The following is a 25964-nucleotide window of genomic DNA, read 5'->3' as shown; positions in this document are numbered from 1 at the left end:
AAAGATTGATCTTCCTAATCTGGCTACTAGGCCAGACTTCCGATTCCAGTCTGTCAACCACTCAACTTCAGAGTGTTCATATGAGTGAGGTGTATACAGAATGGATCGGAATTAATTTCACCACTTACACATGGGGATTCTTTGTCGAACCCTCTTTTGAAACACGCTATACTTATTATAGTTACTCTTCCCCTGAACCCCTGCCTTGGGAGTAATCCCAAACAGCTGTAAATAACAGCACAAAAATAGCGTCTGTATTAGACTCATATGGTCTCCAGGATCTCTAGAACGCTGATCCAGCAAACAAGTCAAACAGACGGATGCCCTGCCCCTCCGAATGGATTTGCAGACTCACAAAGGGTTTCCATGGAATTCCACTTGTTTCTCGTAAGCTTTATGTAATTTGCGTATCAAGTTACATTTCTATACAATGTATCTTTTATGGTGCCCCAAAGTCAATGCAGCCCGCTCAATAATTGACCGGCGCCAAGGCGTCTCGCTGGCGAATATCCAAGTCGTACGCTGCGCTCAGGGCAAATAGCATGTTAGTTTGCTCAATTCTGAGGGTGGAAATTGAATAAGTCATAAAGGTTACATGTGACCTGCCCAATGTTTCCTTTTTAGAATTACGTGGAGCTGGTCGATGGAGCGAGAATCGAGTGAGACTTACCCTTACCCCGCGTCCGACCACAGGAGCTTTACTGGCCGAATCATAACCCGCTATGATTGGGCTCTTGGGGATCCTATGAAACTCTTGGTCTCTTGGCATTTGCACACAGCCACCTATAAGTCAGGGCAAGGTGAGACCTAAGCCTTCTGAAGTTGCAGGTGCCAGGCGACCTAGGTAGAAAAATGCACTTAAGCTGCTGTGGACCCAGAACCCCGGCCGATTACTTTCTCCCTTAGGTCAAAAAATTTTCGGCGAGTTGTGAGGGTCTAATGTGAAGATCCAACGAGCTACAAGATGTCAAAACCTGCTCTATCACTGTGGATCGTTCGGCTTCTCGGCGCCTGGATTACGTGTTCTGGTATGTTGAATAATGATTCTCAACATGCTGCCGGCTGTACTAAAGCCCAGTTAGGTGCTCTGGCTGGGGATTGTGGCTCGGTCAACATCACATCCGTATCAAGTGCAGATGCTTTGCGCAAAAATTGTCAAATCGTCGACGGAGACGTAGTCATCGGGCCATTCTCCGAAAATAGTGAAATCTACAACATCAATCTCGATGGAGTTGAGATAATCAAAGGAAGCCTAAGGTCTTACGATGATTACGGGCTTGTTTCCTGGCCATTCGCTGTCTCAAGCACTACTCTCAAAGAGGTTCAACGCTCCGTGGGCTTTCCATATTTGACTTCAATAAATTTGACAAGCCTCTCTTTACCAAGCCTAACCACTGTTGGAAATACATTTGATCTTGTTGGCTCCATCACCTCTCTTAATATTAAGTCCTTGGAATCCGTGCCTACTATCACCCTCGGAACGCCTTATCTCCGTTCAATCCAACATGCAAAACTTACCAATGTGTCGTCACTTTGGATCGAAGGAAATTACCTCGATTCACTTGATAGCTTCTTCAACAACGCCATCGACATCAACAGCTCTGTTGCTTCTGGGCCGTTTCCAAATATCGATACCATCACGGTTGGGTTCACCTCAGGTGATGTCTCTATTACATCTAAATCCGGTGTGATACTGGGCGGCCCAACTACAATGGCAATGGCATTTGGATACGTGTACCTTGCAGGCGGTGCAATGTTTCTCAATCGCAGTTCCACATTGAAATCTCTTACTGCAAAAAGCTTTGATCTAGGGGGAACTAGCAACACCCTCCTGGATATTCCTTTCGATGATCTCACTAATTTATATATCAACTTGGACAATGAAGACGATGTTCTTGTTGAAGAGATACGACTGCCTCCAATCGCCGTTAATTGGACTGACTTCAATCTTTATATCTTCGAAGTTCCGTCGCTAAATCTGTCATCACAATACAGTATCAATGATAATGGGTTTGTTTTCCAGACATGGTATTGGCCAGAAAGCGTATCTTCCATTTATATCAGAGGCGCTATTGTGGCGAATCCATTTTTGTGCGTATTTTTACTTCCTGCTGGAATCTTATTCCCTGGAACTTGGGAGCTGATATGGAATTTTATAGCGAGCAATTCTTGTCCTACCAGCAGTCAGCAGCTGTAAACAGTACAATGCCACCGTCAAATTTGTCAAAACTGGCAATTTATCCAGCCGATGGTTCTAACTTCAGTTGTAACCCGTTTGACAAACTCCAGACTATTGGTCGCTTAGTCGACAACAAGGCGAATTATACCTGTACCAATGCAACACCGACTCCCGCTCCTGAAACGAAGAACGAAACAACGAACAGTACAGCCAGCGCTAAAAACAGTGGGATTCGTTCTGCTCAGGCGTCGAGTCTGTCTTTGCTTTGTGGAGTGATGGTCGGCTTATACCTGTTAAGATGTGTGACCGGAGAAGTTCTATAAATCCTTGCTACTAGCCACTTATTTCAATGCTTTGTTTAATCCCCTTGTCCTAGAATTATTGCGTGACACGTTTACCCAGACGCATACACACAAACACACACACACAATTTATTAACGCCCGGCGGCTAAGCCGAAAGGGCAACTATCACTGACCTACTATACATGTCATAATATATACAATTCTGTGTCTCTTTGGAGCCTATATATAAAACCTTGCCGTATGTATCATTTCCAGCTCGCAGTGATTGACCAAGCTGTGCCGGATCAAAGATAAACCAGCATTTTTGGCGGGTTGACATGTGCGTCATCGATAGCAGCTGCACAAATCAATTACATAGTCTAGAGTTATATAGCCTAGCCCTAGTTTATAGCCCTTAATATCTTATTCTTTAGCGAATCTAAAATAAGTTAGTATCTGTTTCGATAGGTATTCTACATATATAATTATATAGTAACTTACTCTATCTAATAATTTAAAGCTTAGTAGTGTATCCTTTTAGTCTTTGCTAACCTTTTATCCTTCTCTTGGATAGAATCCTCCTCTATATAAGCGCAAAATATATAGCCGCTCTCTACTAGCTATTTATAGCGCTCCTCTTTAGCGATCTTAACTTTTTCTTATAAAGAAGAGGTTTCTATCTGTAAGTCACGAAATCAACAATATTGTAGGGCGAAGTGTACTTTTGGGTTTAGACTAAGCGTAGACTGAGTACTCGATAGATACCTCTGATCGATCTCTGAGTAATCAGTGATGGATCAGTGAGCAGCCAATCATACTCACTGAGCGCTTAGTGAGTGCTCACTGATCCATCACGTGATATGACTGAGCAGCTCACTGAGCCTGAGTCCGGACTGAGATTTACTCAGTGAGCCTGACTCTGAGCGCCCTCATAAAAGCGGCGGCAGCTAAGATAGGAAAGCCCCACCCGGGAGCGGAAATATGTTACGTAGAGTGACCTAGGTATAGTGGAAACCTTGTGGCCAATAATACTCAAATGACGTTGAAAAAAAGTTATATGACTAGAAGGATAATCAATTGTCACTACCTAGTAAACGCTAGGACCACCTGTCAGGTCAAGAGTGCACAATTAATAACCTGGAAACAAGATATCCACTTCCAGAAGACAGCATGCAAAAGGGGAATGGGAAAGTCGTCAACTCGAAAGGCGGGTCGTTACTGAAGACAAATCGGGGCTATGGAATACACAAAATGGCCCTGGGAAACAATTGACAGAAAGGGATTCAAAAGGCAAGGTCTGACAGTATGTCACTTATGAAGGGTTGCTCAGAAGGTATTCCACAGCTCCTTGCACGCTACCACCAGCTCGTCGCAAAGCCTCAATGTTTCGCTCAAACTCAAAGAATCCCATGTCGTTCAATTGGCGAAGCTGGTCAGCATATCGATCCTCAGGAGGACGATTGTCTGTGGGAGCAGGGGAGCCAAAACCACCGGCTCCAAACAATGACGCCATAGGATTTACACCACCCTCTCCACCTTGTCCACCCATCGCCTGCATCATTTGGGTCATGAAATTAGGATCGCGTAGGAAAGGATTCTGTTGGGGATTGAACGGATTCACACCCGCACCCGCACCCGTACCCGCCTGGCCTTGGGCCTGACCTAAACCACCGAAGAGAGATGGATTCAGTAACGCCGCAAAAGGATTCTGTGCTTCTCCAGTAGTAGATCGGTCGGTCGGATTTTGTGTGCCTTCGGTAGCTTCGGTCTGGCCTGTTGTTCCGGTGGCAGTCGGTTGCGCTGGAGGGGCAAAGGGATTGGCTCCGGTATTGGCTCCGAAGAGACTAGCAAACGGGTTCCCAAGGCCCATTTGACCCATTGCGAACGGATTGGGTGGCGCTTGTTGCTGAGTATTCTGATTTCCCTCGGGGGTTGTGTTGGTCACACCTGGAGCGGGGAAGGCGCTTGCACCACCTGCACCACCTCCCATTCCCATCGCTCGCTGCATTTGCATCATGTTGCGGAGGGAGCTAGGATCGGTCAACATGCGACGGAATTCTGGGCTCTGCATCATCTGTCGCACTCCAGGTCCCATATCCCGCAGCATGGGGTTCTGCTGAATCATCATGTCGATCATTTGGGGGTTTTGGAGGGCCTCATTGATAGTTGATTGGAATTGAGGGTTTTCGAGCATATTCAACATCGTTTCGCTGTCAGGAGGCGGACCCATCTATGATAAATAACGAAAGTTAGTATGTCAGAACATATAATTTACCGGTTTTCCGCAAGTGATCCGGTTATTAGATTAGGTCACTTACCCCACCATCAGGGCCAAACATCCCTGCGCCAGGAAGTTGAGCGAATCCAGCATACCGCGCTCCAGTCAATCCAGCCAGAGGGTTGTTGCCAGTGCCCGCAGCAAGATTGGTGGGTACGCCAGCCGCAGGCTGACTCGGGGCGGCGGCGGGGGTCGCAGTCGAGCTAGACTGGGTAGATGTGTTGGATCTTTGTTGGTTGCTCGCAGCACTCTTAACCAAGTGAATAGTGTGTCCATCCTTGATTTTGTATGTGGCCAGGGTCTCGTTGTCCTTCAACACTCGGCCGGAGTAGATCAGGCGCTGGCGATCAGCCGGGGTATCGGCATATTCAGAGCTCGAGAGCTTCTCCTTCAACTCTGAGACGGGAGTGGAAAGAGGAAGTGTCAAGGAGAATTTGGCATCATTGGAGGATTTCACAGTAAAGGTGATTGGGCCATCTTCCGTAACGTTGGAGTCGGCCATGGTTGTGTAGGTGAGGGGAAGCTGAGCCAGCACCGGGGAGTTTAGTGAGGAAGATTTCACAGGACGGAAGATAAGCAATGTGAGAAGCTATGGTGAAAGTAATATAAGCAATGGGAAGAAAACAGATAAGGGCGTGATAAACCGGCCAGATTGTTGGCTTTGAAGTTGATCTAGTTACCTGGAGACCCGAACCATTACATAAGGGCGGTGATGGAGGAGAAGGCGGTCGAATCTGATGGTGCATATCACGTGATCCCGGCAAACAAGCTCCCACTGGAAATTTGCATTTTGCTCCTGCTGAACTTCCCGTTCTCTTGAACAACCACACGTTCATTCTTGTCAAAGTGGCTCCAACCACGGAGTCTTTTCTTTGCTAGTGACTCCACTAAGCAGATATGGGATTGATGTGATTTCTCCACATCCCTGGACTGCAATTGCCCATATTTCACGCGTCTTTTCCCCTTTACTGTCGGAGCTGCAAAGCTCTGCGAGCTAACTGCCCATTATGGCGACCACCTCGCATATGTTCATGTACTCTCTGACCATCCAACCACCTACTGCAATCACACAGGCAGTGCTGGGCCAGTTTTCTGGAACTAAAGAGCAACAGGTCATCACGGCTTCTGGCTCTAAGCTCACTATCCACAGACCTGACCCAACCCTGGGCAAGGTTACCCCAATCTTTTCCCAAGATGTCTTTGGCATCATCCGCTCATTGGCAGTGTTTCGGCTGGCTGGCAGCAATAAAGGTATGTCGTTTAGCCCGACTCTTGCATTTACGAGTTCAACTTAGTGATTCTTGAAGCTTCCCGGGTAGCACGGTCCTGGTTTCTCGACCCGACCCCTTGAAGGGTGTGGGACCTGCCCTGGCCAGCAGCATGAACGCTGTTAAACCCTATGAGCGGAACTGTGCTGAGTCATTTCCATTGCAGATTATCTGATCATCGGATCGGATTCGGGTCGTATTACCATTGTTGAATATGTTCCCACACAAAACCGCTTCAATCGGATCCATCTGGAAACATTTGGCAAGTCCGGAGTTCGCAGGGTTGTTCCGGGACAGTATCTCGCCGTGGACCCCAAGGGTCGTGCGTGCTTGATAGCCTCGGTGGAGAAGAATAAGCTGGTCTATGTTCTGAACCGCAACTCCCAGGCCGAACTCACAATCTCATCGCCCCTGGAAGCACACAGGCCCCAGACACTAGTGTTTGCTATGATCTCTTTGGATGTCGGCTATGATAACCCGGTATTCGCTGCCCTTGAAGTGGACTACTCAGAGGCCGATCAGGATCCCACTGGTGAAGCGTACAAGGAGATGGAAAAAGTCCTCGTCTACTATGAGCTAGATTTGGGTCTCAACCATGTCGTCCGCAAGTGGTCTGATCCAGTCGACCGCACCGCAAACATGCTGTTCCAAGTGCCCGGAGGCGCAGATGGACCTAGCGGTGTTTTAGTGTGTGCCGAGGACAGCATCACCTACCGCCACTCCAATCAAGATGCATTCCGCGTGCCCATCCCGCGCCGCAGTGGCCCCACCGAAAATCCCGAACGCAAGCGAACCATTGTCTCGGGTGTGATGCACAAAATGCGTGGCGCATTCTTCTTCCTTCTTCAGACTGAGGATGGCGACGTTTTCAAGGTCACGATTGAGATGGCCGTGGATGAGAACGGTCAAGTGACTGGCGAAGTGCAAGGTCTTAAGATTAAGTTTTTTGACACTGTCCCAGTCGCCTCGAGTCTTCTCATCCTCAAGAGCGGTTTCCTCTACGTTGCAAGCGAGGCGGGCAACCATCATTTCTACCAATTTGAAAAACTTGGTGATGATGATGAGGAGGTGGAGTTCAGCAGTGATTCGTTCTCTGCGGATCCTTCTGCTCCATATGAACCTGTCTTCTTCCGTCCTCGTCCAGCAGAGAACTTGACTCTCATGGAATCAATCAACTCATTGAACCCATTGATTGACAGCAAGGTTGCCAACCTGACAGAGGATGACGCCCCTCAAATATACTCCGTCTGTGGTACCGGCGCCCGCAGTACATTCCGAACTCTGAAGCATGGACTGGAGGTCTCTGAGCTGGTGGAGTCAGAACTTCGTGCCGTGCCTTCGGCTGTCTGGACAACTAAGTTGACACGATCCGACGAGTATCATAGATACATTGTCCTCTCCTTTGCCAACGGTACCATCGTTCTGGGAATTGGCGAGATCGTTGAAGAGATTACCGAGGATTCGGGTTTCCTTTCCACAGCACCCACACTGGCTGTCCAACAGCTCGGCGAAGACTCTCTCATTCAAGTGCACCCTCGAGGTATCCGCCACCTTCTCGCGGATCAGCGAGTGAATGAATGGCCCGCACCACAACATCGTTCCATCGTCGCTGCCGCCACAAATGAACGCCAAGTTGCCGTGGCTCTCAGTTCCGGAGAAATTGTCTACTTCGAGATGGATGCCGATGGGTCTTTAGCAGAGTACGATGATCGGCGCCAAATGTCTGGCACGGTCACCTGCCTCAGTCTTGGAGAGGTGCCCGAGGGTCGTGTTCGCAGTACCTTCTTGGCTGTCGGCTGTGACGATTCAACTGTCCGCATCCTCAGTCTAGACACAAAAAACATGTTGGAAAACATGTCTGTCCAGGCTCTCACATCAGCACCCTCAGCTCTCAACATCATGGCTATGGCCGATTCGAGCTCTGGGGGCACGACGTTGTACCTGCACATTGGTCTTTACTCCGGTGTATACCTTCGTACTGTGTTAGACGATGTGACCGGCGAGCTCTCAGACACCCGAACACGCTTCCTTGGTGCCAAGCCTGTTAAACTGTCCCAAGTGTCAGTTCAAGGTCAAACCGCAGTCCTTGCCCTGAGCTCTCGTTCGTGGCTCGGATACTCTGACGTCCAAACCAAGAGCTTCATGCTAACCCCACTGGACTACGTTGGTCTGGAGTGGGGTTGGAACTTCTCAAGCGAGCAATGCTTGGAGGGCATGGTCGGCATTCAAGGCCGAAATCTACGGTATGTAACTCATCCTAGCACCCCCTAACCTTATCCCCTTTTGTGATCATATGATGAAAAAATGGGAACCGAACCTCCATGTGGATCAAAAACATGTTTTTATTTTTCCAATTGTTCCTACTGAGATCAACTATCATTCTCGATTTTGTCGACTTGCTTTTGCGTGAGCTTTTGCTGACACAATTCAGGATTTTCTCCATTGAGAAGCTCGACAACAACATGCTCCAGGAGTCAATTCCCTTGGCATACACTCCGCGTCGCTTCGTTAAGCACCCGGAGCAACCCATTTTCTATGTCATCGAATCCGACAACAATGTCCTATCCCCTGCGACTTGCGAAAGCTTGATCAAGGACTCAGAGGCCCGAAATGGCGAAGTTACCACTCTGCCGCCCGCTGAATTTGGGTACCCCCGTGGAAATGGTCACTGGGCATCCTGCATCCAAGTGGTTGACCCCATTTCCAACAAGGAAGTCGTTTTCACCCTTCATCTGGAAGACAATGAGGCGGCCGTAAGTGTTGCCGTTACGCCTTTCTTCAGCCAGGATGATGAGCTGTTCTTGGTTGTCGGAACTGCGAAAGATATGGAAGTCAGTCCTCCGAAGTCCAAAGGTGGCTTCATTCATATCTACCGATTCGCCGAGGATGGTCGCAAGTTGGAGTTTATCCATAAGACGAGCACTGAGGAGCCCCCCCTTGCTCTCCTCCCATTCCAAGGCAAACTCCTGGCAGGCATTGGCTCCATGCTTCGCCTGTATGACCTGGGCGTGAGGCAACTACTCCGAAAATCCCAGTCCCCTGTGGTTCCCCACACGATTGTTGGTCTTCAAACCCAAGGAAGCCGCATTGTGGTCAGCGATGTTCGTGAGAGCGTGACTTTTGTGGTCTACAAACAACAGGAAAATGTTTTAATTCCTTTTGTGGATGATTCCATTGCGCGCTGGACCTCTTCAACCACCATGGTCGACTACGAAACTGTCGCCGGCGGAGACAAATTTGGTAACCTGTGGTTGCTGCGATGCCCGACCAAAGCGTCGGAGGAGGCGGACGAGGATGGATCTGGGGCTCATCTTGTTCACGAGCGGGGCTACCTGCAGGGAACGCCCAGTCGTCTTGAGTTGATGGTGCACTACTACACCCAGGACATCCCGACTAGTCTGCACAAGGCACAGCTGGTGGCTGGTGGACGTGACATTGTTGTCTGGACTGGCTTCCAGGGAACAATCGGCATGTTCGTTCCCTTCGCGAGCCGTGAAGATGTCGATTTCTTCCAAAGCCTGGAGACGCAGCTGGCTGTCCAGCATCCCCCTCTGGCGGGTCGGGATCATCTCATTTATCGCGGTTACTACGCGCCGGTGAAGGGAGTCATCGACGGTGACTTGTGTGAGATGTACTTCCTCCTGCCCAATAATACGAAGATGATGATTGCTGCAGAGCTAGACCGGTCCGTGCGGGAGATCGAGCGTAAGATTTCGGTAAGTGATCCTGATCTTGTTTGATTCTTCCATTTACTAACTGTATCTAGGACATGCGGACACGAGTAGCGTATTGATTTCTGGTCAGATCTGGCGTCTAATGTTGGCGTTTTCATGCTCTGGGCTTCTCATAGGTACCAAGGTTATGCTAATCGATATCCCCGCGGCCACGACCGCATGATTCTTTCAATACCCTCCTATTTTTGTTCTCCATTTTCCCCTTCCCGTCTCTTGCCTCGCTCGGTCTGCCGCCTTTCTCGGCTAATCTTGAGCTGGATGCAGTTCAGTCACTTCGGTGGTTGGATTGTACGAGACAAAATCAAGCGTGGTTTCCACGCGTCGAAGATTGAGTACGGCCTTTTCCGCTTTTCACCACGGATTTTCACCGTAATTTATCTATCGGGACAGCCCGTAAGCCAAGCATGGCATTCATAGAATCAGAACCAGAACCAAAATCAAATCCAATCCAAATTGCAATCATCTTTCTTCCGATCGAAATCCGATAACGTAAAACGTGCCGATCACAGAGCCGACAATGCTCAAAACCGAGATTTAACCAGGACCTGCATCAAGTTCTCCGAAAGAAAACCCACTTCGGCATCGCGACAACTCGGTTAAGGTCGGAAAGATCTGGATCCTGCCGAACGGCTATCATCGTCCGCGGAAAAAGTCCTAGAGCTCGTCATCATGCTGTGTGTACACCGTAGAGCCTTTGCAAAGACGGGAATATTTAGCTCTCTCCTCTTATTTTCCCTTTTCGAATCACAGTGTTTGGGTCAGCAGGTGTCCGCTAGAAAGGTTAAAATGATTGGTCACATCGTAGGGCCATGACGCCCTGTGTACGACACGGGGAATGTTAAAGTGGGCCCAGCCGAGTCCATATCCCCCAAGTGGTTCCAAGTGGGGTCTCCAAGGGCGTGCATGTCGACGAAAGGCGCGATCTAGCTTCTAGCTTTGTGATGTAAAACCCTGAAACACTGAAAGACCCAAAGACCCAAAGACCCAAAGACTCAAAAGCTCTTAATTTGAAGCTCCATGGATTTGGGCTAAACGAGAAACAAATCAGTCATCCATGGTAAAATAAAATGATCCCATGATCGGTCAAAGTACAAAAGACCGATAAAGCGAGTAACAAATGGAATGTCAATCCAAGGGCGTGCATTGACCCAAAGCCAATCATACCTGATTGGGTACGGGATCTGTTTATGGATCCTTTCAAGCCCCAAAACTTCCCAAAACTTCCCTTTTAACTCCCTAGATTGGCATGAACTTCTCTGTCGTTCTTCCTGAATGAGTCACTCCACCTTTGAAGCGGCTAAATACTATTGATTGCTAACCATCGCCATACGAGTCATACTGACAATTTGTATAAAAGCGGGGATCGTAGCCCCCATATATGCAGCGCGGTTGTTCACGGCTCCACTTTCTACTTTTTTTTCTTTCCAAGATATATTGTATATGCGATTTCCTTGATATCTGATTTTATTTCTTTCTCCTCGCTCCTTGGTGACTTGATTGCTTTTTCAAAGGGTTACATTTCCCTACCGACAATGGCAACCTCTATCATCAGCCGTGGCTCGGATACACTAGAGCTTTTCAGGCGCTCAACTCCTAAGATCGAAATTGATCTTCAAGGACAGAAATCTGGTCAGGTCAACTCTTACACTACTGGAGATTATATCGAAGGTACTGCCAAGATCACCGTTGACCTTGAGACGCGTTTCGATGAGATTGAAATCATTCTGCAAGGTAATTTCTATAACTGTTATACTCTGATATCTGGCTTACCCCAATCAAGGAACTTCGCACACGACAGTTGAACGAGCCGCATGCCCTGGCCGTACAGGTTCACAGCAGATGTTCCTCAAACTTCGCCAACCGATCGAAGATGCAGAATACCCTACCCCGCGAGTACTGGAACCTGGCCGAACATATTCATTTCCCTTTACATTCGTCGTACCAGATCGCCTACTACCTCAGGTCTGCTCCCACGCAAAGAAGAACAACCACATCCACCAATGTCATACCTTACTCCCCCCGACTTTGGGAGATGTCATGATATCAGGAGATATCAAAATTCTGATAGATGACATGGCGCCGGAAATGAGCCGAATTGCATATATTGTCCGCGTTGCCGTGTTGAAGAGATCAGCAAGTCAAGGTTCCAAAACATTGGCAAACATAGCCAAGAAAGTCCGCATCATCCCCATCGTTGAGGAAGAACCCCCCCTCAGCATGGTGAACCAGAGCACATATTGCACCCGAAAGGAGAAGACCGTCAAGCGTGGATTCCTAAGAGGAAAGCAAGGCCAACTCATCGCATCCGCCTCACAACCCAAGCCCATTTGTCTGCTTCCAACCGGCGAAAGACACGAGACGGTTAGCACGTCAGCAAAGATCCAGCTTCGATTCGATCCCGTGGGCAATGAGCAGCCACCTCAACTAGGCTCGATGACCAGCAAGATCAGAGCAAACACATACTACAGTGCGAACCCCTGGGAAGACTTCCCTTGCCAGTCAACCACATACGTATCACAAATCGGCCAGGGCATATACCAAGAATCCATTCCCCTATCGAACTTGTGCGTGGCGTCAGCAAAATGGGAAAAGCATTCCTCTGAGCGTGACCGCCGTGAATCCACTTCCTCCACTTCATCCGATGACTCGACCGGTCCCTCTGCATCTTTCACTGGGGATACCTATTATACCGCTTCCCTCATCGTTCCCATCTCATTACCAAGCCACAAGACATTCGTGCCAACCTTCCACTCCTGTTTGATGTCGCGGACCTACTCGCTTGATTGCTCGCTATCATATCATACCCCAGCAGCCAATGTCCTGACTCCGTCTATCTCCCTCCGACTTCCTATCCAAGTGACCACACAGCCTAAATATGCTAGCTCGGCCAAGTCTGACCTAGGCCTTGTTGTTACCCAGGCGGAATTAGATGAGTTCTTTATCCCACGATCGATGAGCTTACCTTCTTCGAATGTGGTTGTTGATGTGAATGCGCCGCCTGAGTATTCGGAGTCAACGGCTCGACCGAATCGACGAAGTGTACAGGCTACTCAGTAGCTGGATTTTGTTGCTCAATTTTTTTTCGGTTGAACCTGCCAATACCCTGTTCTGGTTGTTAAAAGTTATTTTTTTGCGTGGCCTTACGACTGATGGATTTTTTTTATTATTTATTTTGCATATACCCTTTGAAATATCTCATATTCTATGCATAACTTTAATTCACTGCCAAAATTTACTGCTACTGGATGGATATTGATAATTGAAATTCCTTCAATCAATTCTCCTTTTTTACTGGCCCTTTTTTACTCGAGAGATGTCAATAATATTTCTCAACTTCAGTCTACATTTACGAATATTTTTATCTTCTTCCGTTTCTTCATGTTCTTCAATTCCCGTTCCTCCGAGTCCTCCATAGAAGGGGACGTGTATATCAAAATCATGGTCTTCCTGCAACTCTTTATGTATGATGCATTGCATTCATATCCATTTGTGAATAATAATGTCTTTATGTTTTAAAGGACAATGAGACCTCCCTGGCAAGGAGAACAAGAACATTCACTTGAATCCTGTATGCGCTCCATTTGATAGTAGTGGGTCTCCAACATTCGGAAGAGTTCAGCCGTACTGTGTCCCTGCAAAGTATGATTGCAAAGGGACTGTGTGCTCATTGAGTGGTACAGATATGTTACATATTACCAAGGTCAGCAATGTCATTTATTTGATGCTTTGTTGAATAGTTTAAGAATGCCCTACGTAAATACAAAAACTGCGGCCTATAGCTATGTTACGGATAAGTGAAGCATTATGCGGAGTGAAAAAAGGAACGCACTACTCAAGAACAATAAAAGTGAAAAGAGGAGAAAAGTGAAAGAGGCTGTGGATAATCATCAGCTAAAGAAAACTGGGCTGAGGGATGGTATAGTCGTGCCCTAAGTGGTTCGCAAGGGCTAGTGAATCAAACTGCGGCTCGTGGGACTCGGCGGCTGGTGCGACTCGGCGGCTGAGACCCCACGATCTTGCGCATAAATAGACTCAATTTGTTGATAAACAATATGACTTCCTTCCTATTCTATCACTGCTCTTCCTCCAACGCATGCCCACCTCGACCCCGTCATGACCGACACGATGAGAGCCGCCCAAAAAGTGCTTCTGATGCCAGAGCTTGTTGCCGAAATCCTTTTCTGGCTTTCTGGAACCCTTCGAAAAAACCCCAATTTCAAGCTGTGGTGGGCAAGCAACGATTCGCGTCATGGCGAAGCAGCCCGCTATTTGACTGTCAACAGGGTATTCTTCACAGAAGGTATCCGAGTCATCGGCAAGATGCCCCTGGCCTGCTACAACATCGATACACGCAAGAACGTGCCACTCCTTGATCGCTTTGCGGTTGTCAAGTCTCTTCCACGTGCAAAGTTCTATGCATCCTCTGTCGAGTTTGGCCGCGTCACCTCCGTCCGACATTCGAAGATGGAGAAAGCCAATGCTGCATTCGACCAACTTGTCTTTTCGAAGCTCGTCGTTCTGGATTTGAGGATCAACAACTATGTTGAGATTCTCAACATTCCCCTTATGCATGCGCCGGTTTTGAAAACCCTGCATGTCTCCTTTGATCCCAAGGCCGATCCGTGGAACACCGAAGAGGACTACCTGTCTTCTCACAATGCTGGCAGAATCGCTGAGTGGATCCAAGTAAGCACTGTGAGTAGAGCTTCGATATAGTAAGTACTAACTATTGGTCACTAGGCTTGCCTTCCTGCACTAGAAAAAGTGGTTTTTTACAACGAGCTCCCAAAAGAGGCATTGACAACCATGTCGGGTCTGCTGGGGAGTGTGAAGGTGGAAAAGCCATTTCTATTCATCACACCTCCCCGGCGGCCCGGCCCGCCTTCGATGCTCGGAGTGAGGATTCCACCATGGGTGTTCCGGGTGGTGAAATACCACACCGGTGTGAGAGGAGAGTGAGGGAAAGAAGGGGAAATGGAGAACTTGGGCCTTCCCAAGATAGTATTCTGAGATGATGCCGCAATTGAAGCACTTCTGTTGACCAGGAAGTGTATTTTTAGATCAATATACCAGTATTATTTGCTACCCTCCTCAATAGTAGAACGATGAGTATTTGCCTCCCGCTGCCTAGTCACGAGTCCCTCGCCGAATCTGATCAATTCCGGGCAACAGAAAAAGCCAGGGGATGGAGGTCTATAAGGGTCAACAGGACATTCAAAGTGAGACTTGCTAAATGTACCTCGAAAACCACTATGATCAGATCCGACTCGGTTGATTGATGACTCCGTAGCCATCCAAGCACCTGCTACAGTATCAAATATATAGTACTCTCAAGATAGACCAGATGACTGCAGTTCAAATGTATATACAGAACTCTAGAGACCTATTATGAAGCTTCCAACCAGGCGGCATAATATGTAGGCATCCAAACAAAGTAATCTACTTGACTGGCCACCGGGACTATAAAAGGCATTTTCTCTCATTCTCTCGTTCTCTTTCTCTCTTTCCTCTTACCTCTCTCACCTTACCCCCTTCAAAACCTTGGAATCATCGTCTTTTCATTGGCGGAGGATCCGCCAGGCACTTTACTCCCGGCAGCGATAAATAGCTGTGGTACTCAAGTGTATCTTCGTCTTTGAAAAATGAATGTCTCGCTACGAGCTATCGAAAAAAGGATCCAAGATCGCCAATCAAGGGTACATGCAAAAGCCAGACATGCATCTGTTGAAGACCTTTTCACTTTCAGAACTCGGACCAAATCCAGCAGAAACATTCAAGGTCTCCTTTGTTGCCGGATGAAGAAAATAAGGTGCAAGGAAAGAGCTCAAGAGACGGACTGTTCACTTCTTCCCAACTTTATTGGACGTCTTGTGGGTTAAATCTGACGTGTTCGCATCGGAAAAGCTCGGATCCATCGCGTAATGACCTGGCTCTGCTGTTGTCGTGCTCCGGCCGCTACCACCGCTCAGCAACATCATTATCAGCCCACCCCTGAGGCTTCGCATGGTCCCCGTGAGCGACGTCGTGATTCATGTTACTGTCAACATATGGCTGGCTCGGGTACACAATCTGTGCTAGTCCATGATTGCACCGAGTGGGAGTTGTACAGGTTGTATTTTGACACCGAGGTCTCATGGGTGTTTCGGTATGATCGTCACAGTACCGGCCCTCCACGAAAACCACTGCGTAAAGCCAATTCCTACAAACTTCATTACCGTCACGATTACGCCACAATACCAACACGCTCAAGAAGTTCGTTGGCAACACGAGAAACGAAAAGGGCCGAGTGCTATATGAAGTTTTCATCGTCGTTTGGCGCGCGAAGCGCACCAAATCGACAGGCTGCTACATACCATTCTGTTTGAATCTACTGGCACAGTGAGGCCCATTCGTGTGCCCCGAGGAAAGCCCCCAGCCGCCGATTATTGCTGCATTGTCTGGCCATACCAGATTCCGATTTACATATTATGTTCTAGCTGGCCACTGCCTTGGGCAGCATATACATGATATGTTGGCCAAACCCCGCCTTCTAGGCTCCACGATGGACATTGGCTGACCACAGTGAGCGACGTTCCAAAACCCAGGAAATGCCTTGCATCGTTGTGAATTGGGAAATCACTGCGGATTTTGCCATCGACCACTACGGCGAGCCATGTCACTGTACCTTCAGGCTATGGAAAGGACAACTTCAAACAGAATTTGGTCATGAGTCTGCTACGACCGTCGGGGGAGCCATCAAATTTATGAGAATGTGTGACATCACGGCTTTCTGTCTGCTATGCAATACAGAACTCGGGCTGTGAAGAATGGCCTTTTGATGGGCTTGGTTTTGTCGCTGTGGATGAACATGATACTGCTGATCTCGATAAGGGAATACATGTGGCAATATACTCGCGGGATATTGTTGGAGCCAATATGGGAGAGAGACAGATGAGGTTCATGCAGACTGTCAGGACTAGGGCTAAATCCACGAATAGGTATGAGGGAGCCGCCAGATCTTTGTTGAGCCCAATCTACGCCAAGTCAAAATGCTAGGATGGAGCACATGGACTTTATTTTCAATGTCGTGATGGTCAGCCACCCTACCTACCATTTTTTAGTTAGAAGAATTGGAGCCCTTACCATCCTAGTTCTGAGTTTTCGTAACACCCACCCTCTCGAAAGCCACCAGGGAAGCAGCTTCGGAACGAAAAAAGAGCCCTCAGATCTTGTTCCCCTTGGAGAAAGGCTGCGATTAAATGCTCTCTTTTGTGATGCATGACTAGACTAGCAATCCAGCAAATCATGAAGGTACAAGACCACTACTTTGCCCCCAAACTATGAAAATAATGCGCATTGTTTCATCCAGGCTAGACTTTGACCCATTTCTTATTCAATATTAAGAAATACCCAAAGTGCAAGTAGTCGAAAAAGAAAACGTCATAGATAAGAGTGAAGATTCACTATCGTCTGCTTGACCTCTCAAGATTGTAGGGTTGGTTGGCTTTTTGGCAAAAATCGTTGCCACAGGCGAGTGAAACAACTGCTTCCTCGACTTAATATAGCTCTTAAGCCGACAAAGATGATTTTGAAATGCGTTTGATTCTGGCATTCCTTGCATTTTATAAGCCGTGACGAACATCACGGCTATCAGTGGTTTGGCTCTTGGGCTGGTCACATCAACATGACACCAATACCACATCCATGTTAAAAATGACTAAAGGCTTTTTGCTGTGCTTTTCGCGCGGCGCCTATCGGTTTATTATACCATATCTCTTACTTAGTCTCTTAGTCTCCCACTCAGTCTGTCACTCAGTCTGAAAGGAGAAGGGAGAAGAAGATATTCGGGGACTAGTGGTTTCGAACGGATGTCCACCAAGTCCGCGGTAGGGGTAGATCATATTGTTTACAATTTTAAAAGTGACACCTTTCTCCGTCAGACCTCTTGATATGACATCAGAATGAAGAACGCAATGCCGGTATATCCGATGAGATATCCCATAATTGCAGACTTGCAACCTCCTTGCACGATCAATTAACATACCATCATGTCTACAGGAAACGCCAACATCATTGTGCCAGGCTCCACTCACGCGTTCGACTTTGTTGTCGTCGGAGGTAAGCATTAAAGAGCTACGCACTAGATGGAAGCTAAGTCCTCTCAGGAGGGACAGCAGGAAATGTGGTGGCTGGTTGACTGGCCGAGAATCCGAAAGTTTCGGTTCTAGTAATTGAGGCGGGACGAGGGCAGGTCTTAGGTACTTGTGAAATATCATTCCCCTACTAACGCATCTCAGAGACCCAGAGAAGATCGCAGAAATCACCACTCCTGCTCGCGCCTTTGAAACCCGTAATGGCCCCCAGGACTGGAAGTACAAATCAACTTTGATCGACAGACCAGACTACACACGCGTTGAGAAACCCAACACGCGCGGAAAGGTGCTGGGTGGTAGTAGCAGTTTGAACTACTACGCTTGGCTTCGAGGTAGTAAGACCACCTTCGATGACTGGTCCGATTATGCCCCAGGGTGGAACTGGAACTCATTGAAAGACTACTTTGACAAATCTGTCACCTATCATGACGATGCCAAAATTTACACCCACGTGAGGAACATCGGTTTAGGCGGGCCGCTTCACGTTGAACATGCGGAGCTCGTTCCTGAGCTACGGCCTTTTCGAGACGCGTTACTCAAGGCATGGAGAAGCAAGGGTCTCCAGGTCAACGACAGAATCTATGATGGTACGCAGAATGGAATCACCCGCTGCGTCAATACCATTTACAAGGGTATCCGCTCTTCCAGCTGGTCCTTCCTTGTTGGAAAGCCCAATGTTCATGTCTTGCCTGGCAGTCACTGTAAGCGGCTGATCATTAATGCTGACAAGGTCACTGGAGTCGAAGTCCGCGATCCAAACGGCAAGGATATCACAGTACAGGCCAGTAAGGAGGTCATCGTTGCCTGTGGGGTGTATGAGTCACCAAAGCTGTTGATGCTGTCAGGCATCGGTCCGGAAAATGAGCTGTCACAGTTTGGCATTAAAGCCATTTCCAGCTCTCCGCATGTTGGTCTTAACCTGCTGGATCATCCCATTCTACCGCATGTCTTCCGCCTGAAGGATGGTATGGGGTTAGATGACCATCTGCTTCGTGCCGGTCCGCAAAAAGAGGGCGCCATTACTGCATACAACCGAGACCATTCTGGGCCCTTGGGGAGCGGTCTGTTGGAACTTGTCGGCTTCCCACGCATTGATGACCGACTTGCTGGGGTGAAGGAATACATCCAAGCAAAGAAAGAGAACAAAGGAGTGGATCCATTCGGACCAGGGGGGCAGCCGCACTTTCAAATCGACTTTGTTGTAAGCCACTATCTATTTGAATTGGCTCGGAATATAGCTGACCATCATAGCCTATGTTTTCCGACGCATTTCAATGGCATTTCCCCGTTCCTCCAGAGGGGAGTTGGTTAACGGTCATCGTCGACCTCTTGCGACCGATTTCCAAGCCGGGATGGGTGAAGCTACGTTCGAAGGATCCTCTTGATGACCCGTACATCAACCTGAACTATTTCAATGACCACCTCGACGTGATCGTCTTGCGAGAGGGTATCCGGGCTGTGGATGATATTCTTATGACGGGAGAGTCTTTCAAGGAAATCATTGGCGAAGACTACCCGTGGCCCATGCCTCGTAACTCAAACGAGGCAATGGATAAACTGATACTGGAACGCTCTCAGACTGGATTCCGTAAGTTTAAAATTGGAATAAATACTGGCCCAGCTGACTTTCTTAGACCCCTGTGGAACGTGTCGTCTATCGAAGAATATTGAACAAGGCGTAGTGGACGGCGCGCTGAAAGTGCATGGGTTCAAAAATCTTAGGGTGATTGACGCATCTGTTTTCCCTGTTATCCCGGACTGTCGGATTCAGAATGCAGTCTATATGGTTGGAGAAAAGGGCGCTGATCTGATCAAGGCAGATCATAAAGACCTTTACTAAATGAGATACTCCATAGATCCTGCAAAGGAGTAATGGAAAACACTTCTCCAGTCCATGTCGGGTACCCAAATAATATAAGGGTAGATCCTTGCTTCCCAGACACGAGCCTAGAAATGATTCATTGCTGTTTGGGCCGAGCGAATACACAAATAATAGATTAATACAGGGTATGATCGATACGAAACTGCGTCGCTTGAGAGACCTTATTTTCTCTCAGATTTGTTCTCCATAGTCACATCCATCTTCTTCACCTGTGTTCCTAGCAACCCTTCATTCTGCTGCAACTTGAGGATCAAGTTCACCAGTGCATTGACCTCGCTTGATGAAACGCAACCTCCTCTTCACGAAGCCTCACTCACAGCATTTGCATCTGCTCACGGTTTTTTTTTTGATCGAGCTGGGGGCTTTTGCACCGTTAGGGATTGTCTCGGTCCAAAGTTGAGCCCTCTTCGCACCACCTTCTCTTTCGAAGTGACCAGAACCATCTTCGGGCTCATCTGCTGAACTGCTTCGCTTTCGCTTCTGCAAGGTACTGCATGGAGTGTCAATATCGGTAAGTCCTTCGCGAAGCTCCAGAGCGGTATTGTATATGCGAAGAGGGGTTCGCAAAACAAGCGGAAACATAAGTGTTCCATCCTCATTTTTGGTGAACAGCAAGTCCCAGTGCGCTGTCCTAAGTCTGCCGTTGACATTGAAAGCTGTCCTGAATTGCTGGCGGACACAGACCCGAAACCACATCAACTCCATGATCTCCTATTTGGAAAGCACCTGTTCTTTCCGTTCCTCGATAGACAGTGACGCCCAGCGCTTACTAAAGGACTCAGGACCAAAACCACGATACTGGCGTCCGCAATGAGGGCGTTCCGCTACATGATGGATCGGCGGTACCACGGCTTCCTTTTCGTTTGCGCACTCAATGGCTTGACCTCGCTGTGGGAGATGAGCGATCCAAGATAGAACTAATTCAGGGATTTGTAGAGAGCGCATCTCTACTGCGTCGAGATGGGAGTTGAAATGAGTCGGGGGAATCGTATGGGTGTCAACTGGGACACGGTCACCCTCGTCTTCCCTAATTGTCTCCCGGTCATCACTGGCTCCTTCATATTGGTCTATTCCGAAAGATACCTCGCTTCCATCTGTTGTTACCCATTCATCACTTGCTTCTTCGGGTTGGTCTTCCTCGTCGATCACACTTCCCAAGGTAGTTGTCCAATCATCGTCCTCTGTCTGGGTATGATTCGTCATAGCCATCATGATTTGAGCTTTCCGGTATGCTGGGATGAGCTTCGAGTGCTGGTAAAGGTGGAATGAAAGAAGAAAGAAGAAAAAGAAGTGGTTCGAAGAAGGTAAAGTTGGGTGAGTGAAAGTCGAATTCGAAGTCGAAGTCGTCGTCGTAGTCGTAGTCGAATATGTAAGCGCAAGAGTGCGGTCAGGAGAACATGATTGAGTAAATCTCTTTCACAATGCGCATAGCTTTAGTGTGTAGAAAGCATGGTAAGGCATTATTGTTTCTAGCTGTTTGGAGCATGTGTTTAAGTAGGAATAAAGAACTCAGGAGTGGTGGGAAATTAATTATCTGGCTAACATAGGTCAAATGAATCGAATTGTGCAGAAATCTCGCGTAATAGCATGACAACTTAGTGTCAATGTGCCCTCTATGATAATTCTTACCTCAAACCTTCACGTAAGGCATAAGCCAGCCTGGCCTTTTCTTTTTGTTAGCGGATCGATTGCTACTGTTGCTGTTATTTATTTGTTATTCGCTGTGAATTATATATTTTTTCTCATTAAGTATATTTCTATGCATGTTTCTCTGCCCGATTAGAGCCTCATCGCATTTAACTTGTTTTCAGATTTTGATCTTTCATGCATACATTCAACTCCATCAAAATGGCTGAATGGTTTAGACCTAAATAATATGAGTATCAAGTGGTGACCCTTTTGGTTTCGTTTCTAAATTTATTCTTCAAATTTGCTACTTTCGTTGCAATGTAACTATACCTATGGGCAAAGTCCTATATACAGTAGACGTAGGATGTCTGTGGACCTAGAGTTGCTTGTGGAAAGGGAGGAAGGGAAATTGACTCGAGAAACGGGATCTTATATCTATGACTACTGGAGACTCAAGTTCATTGACAGCCTCGTAATAGAAGCTAACATTTAGCATAATTTGAATTGACTAGAAACGTAGCCTTTTCACTACTACCTTTCTATAATTTGAATTCCTCTTGCTTCGATGTTTTCAACTCCTACATACATCTAACAATGGAAAGAACATTCGGCATTATTCTGATTGTTTCTGATATATTTTCCTGATAATATTTCTCCCCAGTTGCCAGCATATTGGAAATCTCTGAGGCACTAGTATAAATGTAGTGTCAAACAGCTAAACGTTCTTCTAATTATTTTCTCACCCACGACTCGACCTCTGTCGTTCTTCTTTTCTCAAAGCGTCCATTTCAGGCATTCCTATCATTGCCGATCCTCACTGATGCAGTCATGGCAGATGAGAATAAGCTCACACCGGCCCAGACGGTGCTTTCGACATGCGAGCTCATCGGCATGATTCTCAACAGCCTCAACGAGATCTACGCCATTGATGCCTTTGGTGAGAGATGCAAGAATAACCCACCCTCATGGTACTCGATGCTCGCAAAATATGGGCGCATCAATAGCTATTGGTTCAACGAAGCCATGCGCCTCCTATGGCCAGACGGCACGGCAATCAAGCACCGCTCAATCGTCCTTCTGCTAGCCAAGGCCATCCCCAGTCGCCGACAATACTACGCAAGCTTCATCAAAAGCAGCTGCTTGATCGACGTCTGTAAAGACAATATCAGAAAGAACAACAAAATCCTTTGCGGGATTGTCTTCCCTAAGCTTCAGTACCTAGCTCTGATCATTCAGCAACGATACAGACAGAAACTTTGGATTCCGAAGATCTGTGCCCCAATCCTCGAGGCTCTGCACGTCCGCCTTGCTTCTTTGATGTGGTCTAACGGGGACACAGAGGTCAGCGTGACCTTTGTCCAACGACGTTGGAGAGGAACGACGCTTCATTTGAACGTCGTAATGGGGTTGATCCATCGAATTCAGGTCTGTTGCACCTTCTGCTTGGTAAGAAAGAGATCTAACTTGCCAGACTAATTAGAAAATTTTCACGGGAGTCCGATTGCTTTTGCTGGGAAACGAACTCCTGATGGCGGGAAGCATCTCCCGGAAAATCATTCAACACACACCAGGTGTGAAGCTAGGGTATGCGTTCAACTATCATGGAAATCAGACGCTGGACACATATCTCAAGACGTACAAGCGGAGATACTGCACTGATGCTCTTCCTACGGGGTGATGAGATTGAGTTACCTTTGCATTTTACTTTGTTTTGACTGAAGGTGACTCATTGTAAACAGGTTCGAGCCAGACGTGACTCAATATCATCCAGACTATCTAGGTTAAATAGCCTCATTTCAATATATCGGAATATCTTTATTCTGTCAATAAAATTGATTCTGTGCATCCTGAAACCATTTTAGGGCCTTGTCACCTTCACTTTCACCTTCTAATTCTCGTGAAAGATCATGGAAAAGAGTATTTTAGTGATGAAAGTGCTCTGTGACTGCAAGGGGCTAGTGATATGGAAGCCTTCCAGCTGTCATTTCTAGTGGAAGAAGCTCTGACATCCCGGGTACTATTCCGACTCGTTTCCTTTAATTAACTGGGATTTTTGACTCAAATTCCAGATAATACATAGCGTTGACCATTTATCTTACACTCAAGCCTTTTGAGCTAGTTACACACGCTTACAGAAAACCATCGGTATGCCTCAGTTCTTCAGTCACCTGAATTTTTCTTACCATTCAGTCGTGGAGATTGAAGTCATGGGGAAATTTTCCGCATTCGTGACATCTTCCAATCAATTGCCTCATCAGCAGCTACTCTAGTTCGTGAATAGTTCTGTATCTTGTCTTGTGAAATTGCATCCTACTCTATGGCCGTCGATCAGTATTAATTAAACGAGCCTATTGACTCTTAGTGACCCCCTCTAAAAGCTACGGATGTTCAAGTAATGTCCGCTGTAGCGAAAAATAACACAACGCGCGGGCTTATTAACAATATGTGTCAAGGAAGTGAACTTATGCTGGCTGGTTTTGGTATTTGTCAAATGAACATATTGTTGGCCCTTGGGTATTAAGCTCGGATGAAGGCGGCTTCGAGCAGCAACAAGGTCGTTAAAGCCAAACAACGCTCATGTTGTCTTGATGATATGCCATGTTTGGATTACAGAGTCCCTGGGCAGTATTTTATTTAAAAATAGAAACTATATTAAGCGATATGATTATATGAAAGGACAAGATCACTGGTAAACGAGATACAAAATAGCACGGTAGTCTATCCCTTAGCTCCTGCCCGCATGTATTGGCTTCCTCCCATATACAACGACCCTAGTAATGTTAGAACGGTTCGAACTTCACGTTCAGGTAATCAAGTACTCACTCTTTAACATAAGCATGTAGACTTTTGTCTTTAAGCTGCTTCTTAACCAGCGCCTGATATACTCGGGACGGATCTTCACCCCATCCTAAAACCTGAGTCAACAGTCTCAGCCCATACGATTCCACTGCCTGATTGACTTGGACAGCTTGGTATTTGCCCAGTTCCTTGAGGTACGGGTCCCGAGGCCATGGCGAATATGGCAGAAAATATGTAGATTGCTGCACATCCTCAAAGCCAACCGCAAGAAGCCAGTCACGTAGCTTATCGTAGATGTTCAGCTCACGTCCCATATATTTTCCTGCAGTATCGAGAGCCTGTACATATTGTAGTAGCGGTGAATCCGTCTTTAGAGATCCATCATCACTCCAGGCCCACACAGCACTCTCCTGAATCTCAAAATACCCGCCTGGCTTAACGTGCTGAAAAATGGTCTGAATGAATTTTGGCCAGTCTGCGACGCATCTAAGCAAAGTTAGTCTATTATCACCTGTATACTTATCAGACATACCCTGCCAGAAGTCGCGCATGGATAAAATCAAAGCTGTTTGGCTTATAAAGCCACTCATCTTCAAAGTTTTCAACGATGAATTCGACATTCGGTAAGCTCCAATTCGGTTGAATCGGGCTAATATCATTACCGATAACATGTGCCTGTGGGAACTTCCTTTTTTTTAATTGAATCAATATAGCTCCTGATATGCAGTGATAAAAGGGGCATAAGAAACGTACTCGGCTATATCGAGAGCCCATATACCTGTTCCCGTCCCAAGATCAAGAATCTTATGAGGCGCTTTCACAGGGGCATTATAGAGCTCTCCTTTCAATAGCATAAGCCATCTAGTAGAAATATTATTATGGATAAACATATTATGTAGGTTTAATATATAGCCTACAAGTGATGTGCCTGGTTTTGATTAGCCTCCGAATTGATAATACATACTATGAAAAGTAAGGTACTTACCAAATCCATTCGATCTTGTTCCTCTTCATCATTCGGCATCCTATTTCGTTAAAATTTTGAACTTCTAAGTTTCTGATTTGGGTGATAGATACATGTAGTTTCCCTATACAACTAGAGAGTTAGCTACTAGCTTATAAATCTTAGCTCGTAAGACAGCCCTACCAAACGGTTACTATGATATCGTCGGCCATTTTCGTATTCATATTGAAGAATACTGGAAGATAGGGATGTGTTATCAGTCCATTCACTGTCGAATTCAGGTTCATCGCTCTATTAACATTTTAGAAAGAATTCGTCAAGTTGAGAATTAAGGCGATACCTCAAAGTCATCGATAGAAATTGGCTGTGGACTATTAGCAATTTGCCCCTCATCACCCGGCCCCGTAAGAGGCTGTTCTGCTGCGGGATTCGATCCCGATTCTGATGCCATTGATAGCGGCAAATGGAAGGTGGCGGCAAACTGAAGCGATGAATTAACAGTTCTTGCCTATCGAGTTGCAACTGAACCTTCAACGTGGCAGAAAGTACATGAATTGCACACTAGAAGCTTCTTCTGGTGATAGAAAAGAGGAGAAAGAAATAAAGGAGGGACAGGAAACAACTCTTTTGGACTTGAAGCGTCGACCCGACAGTATGGTAGCAGGATAAAACACCCGGAAATCTATTGGAGGTCAGGGTGTTCTGCTCGTATAGCCACATTCTGGAGGATTAATGAGATAGTGAGGAATTTTTACATATAGGCATTGTAAGATCATATGACCCGGTGACTGTAATTAGTTACGTCCTCGGTAGTCTC

The 25964-nt window shown here is 47.0% G+C and overlaps 9 protein-coding genes across 9 annotated transcripts; 6 read left to right on the top strand and 3 right to left on the bottom strand.

Annotated features, from left to right (window-relative positions):
• Nucleotides 1–964: 964 nt before the first annotated feature.
• On the top strand, nt 965–2197 carry N7520_004130 (uncharacterized protein; the record flags this gene model as incomplete). Its single annotated transcript, XM_057138065.1, has 1 exon — nt 965–2197. The coding sequence occupies one exon, from the start codon at nt 965–967 to the stop codon at nt 2195–2197; it is 1233 nt and encodes a 410-aa protein (XP_056998530.1).
• Nucleotides 2198–3773: 1576 nt separating this feature from the next.
• Nucleotides 3774–5241, bottom strand: N7520_004129 (ubiquitin domain-containing protein DSK2; the record flags this gene model as incomplete). Its single annotated transcript, XM_057138064.1, has 2 exons — nt 3774–4691; nt 4780–5241. 2 exons carry the CDS (start codon nt 5239–5241, stop codon nt 3774–3776), a joined length of 1380 nt encoding a protein of 459 aa, XP_056998529.1.
• Nucleotides 5242–5746: 505 nt separating this feature from the next.
• N7520_004128 (DDB1/RSE1 family protein) lies at nt 5747–9800 on the top strand (the record flags this gene model as incomplete). The annotated part of the gene is made up of 4 exons (XM_057138063.1): nt 5747–5990; nt 6174–8250; nt 8439–9723; nt 9774–9800. 4 exons carry the CDS (start codon nt 5747–5749, stop codon nt 9798–9800), a joined length of 3633 nt encoding a protein of 1210 aa, XP_056998528.1.
• Nucleotides 9801–11273: 1473 nt separating this feature from the next.
• Nucleotides 11274–12798, top strand: N7520_004127 (arrestin (or S-antigen), N-terminal domain protein; the record flags this gene model as incomplete). The annotated part of the gene is made up of 2 exons (XM_057138062.1): nt 11274–11472; nt 11522–12798. The coding sequence occupies 2 exons, from the start codon at nt 11274–11276 to the stop codon at nt 12796–12798; spliced, it is 1476 nt and encodes a 491-aa protein (XP_056998527.1).
• A 1056-nt stretch (nt 12799–13854) lies between these two features.
• N7520_004126 (uncharacterized protein) lies at nt 13855–14700 on the top strand (the record flags this gene model as incomplete). Its single annotated transcript, XM_057138061.1, has 2 exons — nt 13855–14427; nt 14482–14700. 2 exons carry the CDS (start codon nt 13855–13857, stop codon nt 14698–14700), a joined length of 792 nt encoding a protein of 263 aa, XP_056998526.1.
• A 3068-nt stretch (nt 14701–17768) lies between these two features.
• N7520_004125 (GMC family oxidoreductase) lies at nt 17769–19713 on the top strand (the record flags this gene model as incomplete). The annotated part of the gene is made up of 5 exons (XM_057138060.1): nt 17769–17838; nt 17872–17941; nt 18018–19074; nt 19125–19461; nt 19508–19713. The coding sequence occupies 5 exons, from the start codon at nt 17769–17771 to the stop codon at nt 19711–19713; spliced, it is 1740 nt and encodes a 579-aa protein (XP_056998525.1).
• Nucleotides 19714–19916: 203 nt separating this feature from the next.
• Nucleotides 19917–20964, bottom strand: N7520_004124 (uncharacterized protein; the record flags this gene model as incomplete). The annotated part of the gene is given in 3 exon segments (XM_057138059.1): nt 19917–20027; nt 20092–20466; nt 20482–20964. The coding sequence occupies 3 exon segments, from the start codon at nt 20962–20964 to the stop codon at nt 19917–19919; spliced, it is 969 nt and encodes a 322-aa protein (XP_056998524.1).
• A 1248-nt stretch (nt 20965–22212) lies between these two features.
• N7520_004123 (uncharacterized protein) lies at nt 22213–22860 on the top strand (the record flags this gene model as incomplete). The annotated part of the gene is made up of 1 exon (XM_057138058.1): nt 22213–22860. One exon carries the CDS (start codon nt 22213–22215, stop codon nt 22858–22860), a length of 648 nt encoding a protein of 215 aa, XP_056998523.1.
• Nucleotides 22861–24109: 1249 nt separating this feature from the next.
• On the bottom strand, nt 24110–25598 carry N7520_004122 (class I SAM-dependent methyltransferase; the record flags this gene model as incomplete). Its single annotated transcript, XM_057138057.1, has 9 exons — nt 24110–24155; nt 24208–24669; nt 24716–24871; nt 24937–25044; nt 25101–25111; nt 25169–25208; nt 25261–25271; nt 25331–25438; nt 25488–25598. 9 exons carry the CDS (start codon nt 25596–25598, stop codon nt 24110–24112), a joined length of 1053 nt encoding a protein of 350 aa, XP_056998522.1.
• Between the last annotated feature and the right edge of the window lie 366 nt (nt 25599–25964).

This window comes from Penicillium odoratum (genome assembly GCF_028828045.1).
Source record: "Penicillium odoratum strain IBT 22623 chromosome Unknown utg000003l_segment0_segment0, whole genome shotgun sequence".
In the NCBI taxonomy this organism is placed as follows: Eukaryota; Fungi; Ascomycota; class Eurotiomycetes; order Eurotiales; family Aspergillaceae; genus Penicillium; species Penicillium odoratum.
Note: the sequence above shows the minus strand (reverse complement) of the source record. Positions and strands in the feature narration are given on the sequence as shown.